The 7435-nt window shown below is 55.3% G+C and overlaps 1 protein-coding gene across 1 annotated transcript; it reads right to left on the bottom strand.

Annotated features, from left to right (window-relative positions):
* Nucleotides 1-3654: 3654 nt before the first annotated feature.
* On the bottom strand, nucleotides 3655-6630 carry MSX1 (msh homeobox 1). The gene is made up of 2 exons (XM_071555228.1): nucleotides 6097-6630; nucleotides 3655-4659 (listed from the first exon to the last, which is right to left on the bottom strand). The coding sequence occupies exons 1-2, from the start codon at nucleotides 6548-6550 to the stop codon at nucleotides 4229-4231; spliced, it is 885 nt and encodes a 294-aa protein (XP_071411329.1). The 5' UTR covers nucleotides 6551-6630; the 3' UTR covers nucleotides 3655-4228.
* Between the last annotated feature and the right edge of the window lie 805 nt (nucleotides 6631-7435).

Below are 7435 nucleotides of genomic sequence, written 5' to 3'. Positions count from 1 at the left end.
AGGGAAAAAACCACCTCATTGCATCCAGGAGCTCACTGGGTACAGCATATTATATGCCAAGTAGTGGGACACTTACCAGTCACCACTCTGCTGGATTTAATTTGGACGGCCCCACAGCTTTGGGGAATGTCCTGGTCTTCAGGTTACTTACACAGCTGCTTTTTCTTGCTCTCTCTGGCCGCCTCTGTGTCTAATATAAAATCAAGTGTATCATTAAAAGAGATGAAGACCAGTTACCTCCGAGTCCGCAATAAACTGGTGATTGGTATTTTCACTTTGCATACAGAATATCTGAATTTAGCTGTTTATTTAAAATCAGGCAGTTCTGAGAAGTTTAGTGTCAAGCATCCCGTTTCCTCGTGAAGGTGTCCAGTCAGTATCTTCGACAGACCTTTTACTTCCCAGATTTTTACGAAGGAGGCCTGACTCAGGAGACTCACAGATGATGAGCCCGGATTGAAGCATAAGAGCACTACTGAGAAGCAGGCTCTTCCCCACCCCTTCTCCTGGCCTTTACAATGTTAGTCAGCTTCCCTGTTTTGCCTCTGATTTCTGAAGGTTGTGTTCTCAGGCACAATCCTGAGCAGCAGGAGGCTGCTGCTGCTGCGCCTAACTCACTGAATTTAGACTGCCCTAACTTTTGAAAGCAGGCTTTTAAGCTCCCAATTCACTTGAGCACTACGGAAAACGTTCGATAAAGCATTCAACCGGGCACCGATTCGTGTTTCCAGTGAAAGAGCGAATTCAGAAAGCAACCCGAAAGCACCAGAAATTCAGAGCAGTCGTCAAATCCGCGATTTACCCAAAATTTGCGCAGCGAGTTTTGCCGGTAGCCACTTTCTCTGTAGCTAAAACTGAAAGAGCCTTTCCTTGCTTGTTAGCCGCTAAGCCCTCGCTGCGTGCCCCTCTGTCTCTCTGTCACAGCCGGAACTGGGCGAGATCCCGGGCTGTTCCCAGCCGGGATTCCCAAGCCCGCACGAAACCCATGCCCTGCAGATGCGCCCAGGGGCTGTCCCTTGTATGGGTAACGGAGCCGTTCCGGTCCTTTGTGGGAATATGGTTTCTCTGTTATTTTGTATATGTTTCTGCACGTGTTTGCTTCCTCTCTGTGCTCCGGCTACTGTGAGCTTTATTTCCTACACTCCGTGGGAAGTGCCGCACCAAGGCGCTAGCGCTTTCCCACGTCACAGTCTGCCTCGGCTGTGAGTCCGTGGTGGGACGTGGATGTGCTCGGGGCCCCTCTGCTTTCTCTCGTCTGTCTGCTGAGGCTCTCTAGGAGTGCGTGTGCAGATATGCATGGAGGGGAGGGGGCTACTGGCGTGACTGGGGAGGGGTGGCGGGGGAGAGGCGAGTTATTAGGAAACTTTGCTTTGGCTACTCTCTATCCTTGGGGCTGCGTGGCGCCAGCACCCTCAAGTTGAAAGGAAAACAGCCATTCTCACTTCCAACTGCCCACTGAGCTCCTTAAGGCGACAAAGACACAAAAGTGAGTTTTATTTGCTGGTAAGCCAGAGGCAAGAAAAAAGAAAAGCCAATTCCCCCTTAAAAAGAGCCGACAAATCCTTTTTACTCTTTTGTGTGAGCTTTTCCTATTCACATGGAGCGTTCATCCGTGTGATTCCCAACTTATTGTCATTACTTAGTTATTAATTGTTCTCATCTGGGTTTAATTGAGCAACCAAGGACTTTAGCCCAAGGGTCAGGGGGAAAACTTAAAGCCAAGACATGTTCAATAGGAATCCAGCGCTTCGAATATCCATCCCGAGTTGACATAATGTAAAAAAAACCCAAAACACAGAGACAAAGCAGAGAGATGAAAGGGTCCCTCTTTGCCCGGAGCCGCAGCGCCCAAAGGTGCCGGCGGAGGGGAGCAGGGCTTGAGAGGATCCAACTCAAGGCAGTTCTCGCTGTTTAAAATCTCTCGGTTTTCTAAGGGCATCTTTACAGGATAAACCTGGCCTCCTGCGCGATTAGATCTTCTCCCCAAACCCGTGGTCTAATCGCGCAGAAGTTAAGTTTATCTCCAGCCTTTTTCTGCCAGAGACACAACGTGGGAAAAAGCCGCCGCAGCGCTCTCCCGCTCCGGCGCGGCGTTGGAAGCTGAGGTCAGGATCACAGACACTGTCATTTACACAGAGAAAAGAAATGATCGGAAAAGAAAGACAAAGGGGTTGGGAAAAAAGTCCAGGGAAAAAAGAAAAAACCGCAGAGAAAAACAAAAAACAATCAAAACAACCACAAAACCCCCAAACTCATCCCAGCCCAGAAAGGATTGGGCGGACAGAGCGGAGCGAGATAAGAAGAGGGAGATTAGAGCAATGAGCTCTGGAGAAAGTGACTGGGTTCAGGTATGTTGTTTCGTTGACTTATTGAAAGCATCATTGATATTTAGGAGATGATAAAAGTCCCGCCTCGCCCCCAGCTACAGTCTTGCTGGAGCCACAGCGCCTGCAGAAGATTGCCTAGCCCTCATTACAGCAATTATTTTCCTTCTAACTTTGCTTCAACCTTAATGTTTTAAATTGCTGGAAATGAAAGGAGGGGGGGGGGGGGGAAGGCAGAAAAAAATATAGTCCCAATTCCTCAGTGCCCATTCCTTGAGCACAAAGATACAGCCCGAAATTAAAAAAGGGGGGGGGAGGGGGGGGGGGAACCAACGCTCTCCCTTACCCGAGGGATCCGCGAAACCAAATCGGGTGGAGCGGCGCGCTGAGGGGGCTCAGGGCGCAGCCGACACTAGCGGGGTCTGCGGGTGCGGAGCGGCGCAGCCGAGGCTGTGCAACCCGCCGATCTCCTCCGCAGGGTTCTTGGTCGCAGCCAGCGGTTTCCACGGGGCCGTGGCGACCGGGACGGGTTTTCAACGGAGCCAGCCACTGTGGGCTGTGAAGCTCTCGGAACCACGGGGATGGAGAGGAGAGACGGCGCCGAGTGGCCCCGACTGTCAGTCCCCCGGGTCCCACTAGCTGCTTCACCCGCACTCGAGCCCAAAACACCACCTCTCCCCACATCACCTTCCCACAACCCCAAAACCTACCACCCCAGTCCCATGGCCCTCGGCTCCAGCGCTACCCCTGTCCCGGTTATCACCTTGCTTTATCAAGTACCACCTGAACCGCAATAGACTCCATCTCCTCCCCATCACCCCAAACTCCGAACAATAACCAGCTGCCAAAAGGAGCTCTGGGGGAAGCCCTTGGTCTCTTGCTAGGCTTGGCACCGACGTGTTAGACTTTTATCCCATCCCCAAAGCCTCCAAATCTGCTGAGGACTGCGGCCCGGAGCTTTCCGGACAGAAGCAGCTGGAAGGGAGAGGAACAACTTTTCTCCCTTCTAGAGATAAGGGAGCTCGGCCGGGGCTGTGCCAAGGTCAGTTAGCAGTACTTGCCTGCACCCTCGGAGTAGGGATGTGGTGGGAGCTAGATGCTGGAGATGGGCAACAGGGGGGAAAGGCAGAAACCTCAGACAGGGTATTATCAGAATACACAGCAAGTTGAAAGGTCAGCTCACCATCCGAGGCTGAAATCTCCTGGAGAAAAGGGAAAATGGCGAGCATAGCCAGTGACTCTTATCCCCCAACACACAAATTTAGTCTCTTCTTCTGTCATCCCCGGCACAGTAAGGAGTAAGCACACAAACTGCATCAAACGGTAGCTTAAAATTAATTTATTTAACAAATATAGCTATAATATAAATGATAATAAAATTTCCAATATACAGTATATTACATAGTACACAGAGCCCCTTCCAAAGGAGCTGGTGGTGGAACAAAGACAGGTAACAGTGCTGTTACACAGGGACAGGAGAGGCTGGCATCTTGACCTTGCCTTGCAGAAAAGTAAGAGAAATGTCCTGTCTTTCAGTCCCCTTTTTTCCATTTCTCTTCCACACTTCCTTACCCCATGTGGGGGGCTCTCCTCAGGCTGCCAGCTGGACATAGGGAAGCAGAACAGAATTGGCCATTTACCACCCCGTGCCAGGAAGGAGCCGGGATAATGCCTCAGGCTTCTGCCACCTACCCAGGACTCCTGAGGAGAGCAGAACAGTGTTGGGCCAGGGGCACAGCATCAGAGGGGTAACCAGAGAGGTCAAGCAGAGCCTGACTGGAGAACTTTCCATCACAAGGTCCATGGGAAAGTCCACAGAGAAGAGCCAGAGCAGCAGGGAGGGAGTGCATGTATAGCCAGCAGGAGCAGACAGCCAGGTGGCTGGGCTCAGCAAGGCTCAGGCTCTATGTGAGGTGATACATGCTGTATCCCACGTGCGCTGTGTACAGTCCCACAGGGGCCACAGGCAGCCCTGCCCGCTGAAAAGGGCTGGAGGTGCCATACAGAGAGGCGCCGGCTACGGCCGGGCTGCCCAGTGGGAAGGAGATGCCGAAAGCAGCAGGCGGGAGCATGGGCTTGGCTGCCATCTTCAGCTTCTCCAGCTCAGCCTCTTGGAGCCTCTTGGCCTTGGCGCGGCGGTTCTGGAACCAGATCTTCACCTGGGTCTCGGTGAGGCTGAGGGAGCTGGAGAACTCCGCACGCTCTGCGATGGACAGGTACTGCTTCTGCCGAAACTTCCTCTCGAGAGCCAGCAGCTGTGCCGTGGTGAAGGGCGTCCGGGGCTTCCTGTTTGTCTTGTGCTTGCGCAGGGTGCAGGCTGGAGGGCTCAGCCGCCCTGTGCCGGGGAGCAGCAGGGGGAGAGGGGAAGGAGAGAGACACCTCGGTTAACAGCGCCCGAACGCCCACGGCCTGCAGAGTCCCCACCCTACTGCAGCTGGGATGAAGAGAAGAGGGTAATAAGGTCCCCTTCGAAGCAAACTGGCCCAAAACTTCCTAGGCTGCCTGGGGCACACTTCAAATTGCCATGTCCCGTTCCAGTAAAGAAAGAGGGTGCTTCGTAACTGGAAAAATCTCCAACTCCATGGAAAAAAAAATCGGCAAAGGGCAGGAGTCAGGCACCTACATGCCCTCCATGGCTCCCGGTTCATACAGAGGAGATATAAAAGTAAGGGAATGACTCTCAAAAAACAAAACAAAAAAAACCCAACACCAAGAAAACCCTCTTGTCCTCTTTATCGGATTAAAGGAAAAAAATAAACATAACGGGCTGGATTCTCAGTCTCACACCCTCTACATTAGGCCCCTGGGAACCGGATTAAGCATGTAATTAATTACGAGGTTTGAACTGACACTAAGGCTCTATCTACCGCTCTTGACTGGTTCGCTTCTCACCTCTTATTTAAGATTTCTAAGGATCCCCAACATCCATCTGGTCCCGGATTTACTTAGCAACAACTTTTACTTTGCAATTTAAATAAATTAAATCGCTGCTATACTCTACACAAGTTTTGTCAGAAAACCTGCTTTTTCCCCAAGAGACAGAGAAAACAGCTCTGTCTGCAACTTTGCTAAAGGTACCCCAAATGCTCTGGAGAGCCTCAGCCCAAGATCGTCCCTTTCCACGGGATCTCGGGCTGGCAGGGAGTGCGACCAGGCCGAGGACAGGCGGCCCGGGCTCAGGGCAGCCGCCGGAGATGATTAACGGGCTTTTCTCACCTCTCCCACCCTTATGTCTAATAATTTACGTAACTCTGTATTAAAGCAGGAAAACATCAGTAATTGCGGGTTTTCAGACTTTACAGATACAACACTTGAGTTAGCAGCCGGTGGGGCTGAAGACCGCAAAGCTCCCGCTCCTAAGAGACCCGTCTGTGCGGGTTCTTAAGGAATTATTTAAGTCACTTTCTGAGAAAACGCCGCTGAGGCTGAGTCAGGATTTGCATAGTCAGTATGAGCCCCAGGTTAAAGTAACAGGGCGGCTGGGTTGCCTTTTTTTTTTCTGTTAACATTCAGCACAAACCTTGCTCTGGCGCGGCCGGTGTTCCCTGTGCCTTCGCACACACTCGAACCGGTTCAGTACTCTGAATGGCCGAAGTGGCACAACAAAGTGCGAACCTCAGGGAAAAGTGTGCCAGGAAGAGCCAAGCAGAGTGAAAGTGACAGGAAACCCCCGGCCGCCCGCGCAGCTTTGCCCTCGGCCTGTCCGGCCCTGCAGGAAGGTCGCAGACGACCCGGAACGCTCCCAGCCCGCCCGCTCCAGGACCCTACTTACTCGGGGGAGGCGGCGAGAACCGTGGGTTTTGCATCCAGGGACTCCGCTCCTGCTTCTCGGGGCTTTCCGCTTTGACGAGCGTGTCTTCGGGCAGCTTGATCAACCCTCCGACGGAGAAATGCCCGCTGAGGGGCAGCGGGGAGCCCGGCGCCTCCGCCGTCAGGGCGCCCAGCCGGGGACTCAGGCTGGCGCGGGCGGCCGTCCCAGCACCCGGTGGGGGCCCGGCGCCCTCGGGGCCGTCCCTGACTCCCGGCTTCCTGTGGTCGGCCATGAGCGCCTCCACGCTGAACGGCAGGAGGGATGGGGAGACCTTGGGCTTGTCGCTTTCCTCCTCCCCGCCCATCGCCGTCGCGACGGGGAGGGCGCCGCCGCCGGGACTGCTGAAGGTAGACGCGGGCAACTCGTCGCTGCGGACCCCGGTGGGCGCGGCGGTCATATCCACAGCCGGGGCCATGCAGAGGCGGCTCGTAGTCGCCACCGCAGCGCCGGACGGGAGCGAGCGGCGCCGCCGCGCATGAGTCCAGGGACGGCAGAGGCGCGTGCGGCCGTCGGCGCGCTTCGGCCCCGTAGCGGTGGCGCCGCCTGATAAAGGGGCGCGGGGGCGGCACCGCCCAACCAGCGCGCGGGGGGCGGGGCGGCGCCGCCCCATTGGCTGCGGCGCGGCCACGGCGTGCGGGGCGGGGCGCCTGGGCCGCGATGGGATCGCCGTCGGCGCGTCCCGCCGGCCGCGCATCCCTCCCCGGCCACACATCCCCCGGCCCCGCTCCGCTCCCCCCGCCCCACTCCGCATCCCGTAGTCCCGCTCTCGCCAGCCCGGTTCTGCTCTCTGCTCTACCCCGCTGCCCTCAGCCCCGTTCTGCACCCCAGAGTCCCGCCCCGATCTCCTAAGCACCTATCCGCCTTGCCCTACCCCGCTGCGCTCCCCCCAGCCCTGTTCTGCACCACTCCAACCCTCTCTGGTTCCCCCAGCCCGCTCTCCTCCTCTCAGGCCCGTTCCGCGCTCCACCTCTCATCTCACGCGGGACTAAGAAAGGCCGAGGCCGCCTTCCCCAGAAAGTCCCCTCCGCCCCGGGCACGGGAAGGCTCAAAACTCGGGAAAAATGTATTAACGTCGGATAAAAAAGGCCAGCCTTTCTGATTGTAAAGCGAGAGGGAGCGGACCCGAGCCTGCTGTTCTCCAAAATCAGCAAATACCGGACTGTCCTAAGTGTGACCTCTCAAAGGGAAGGAGCCCTTGCCCGTCCCACAGCCTGGCTGCGTCTCGAAACAGTGGTTTTAGGGGGGCTGTTTGTTTTGTTTCGTTTGTTTTTTTAACGAGCGCCGTCCCTGCGGTATGTTC

The sequence above is a fragment of the Pithys albifrons genome, chromosome 5 (genome assembly GCF_047495875.1).
Source record: "Pithys albifrons albifrons isolate INPA30051 chromosome 5, PitAlb_v1, whole genome shotgun sequence".
NCBI classification, from domain to species: Eukaryota; Metazoa; Chordata; class Aves; order Passeriformes; family Thamnophilidae; genus Pithys; species Pithys albifrons.
This window is presented reverse-complemented; position numbering and strand designations above follow the sequence as displayed.

Coding starts and splice junctions, on each gene's coding strand:
- MSX1 (XM_071555228.1), bottom strand. CDS start 6,550: ATGGCCCCGGCTGTGGATATGACCGCCGCGCCCACCGGGGTCCGCAGC. Junction 4,660..6,096: donor GTTCTCGCCGCCTCCCCCGA/GTAAGTAGGGTC, acceptor TCCCCGGCACAG/GGCGGCTGAGCCCTCCAGCC.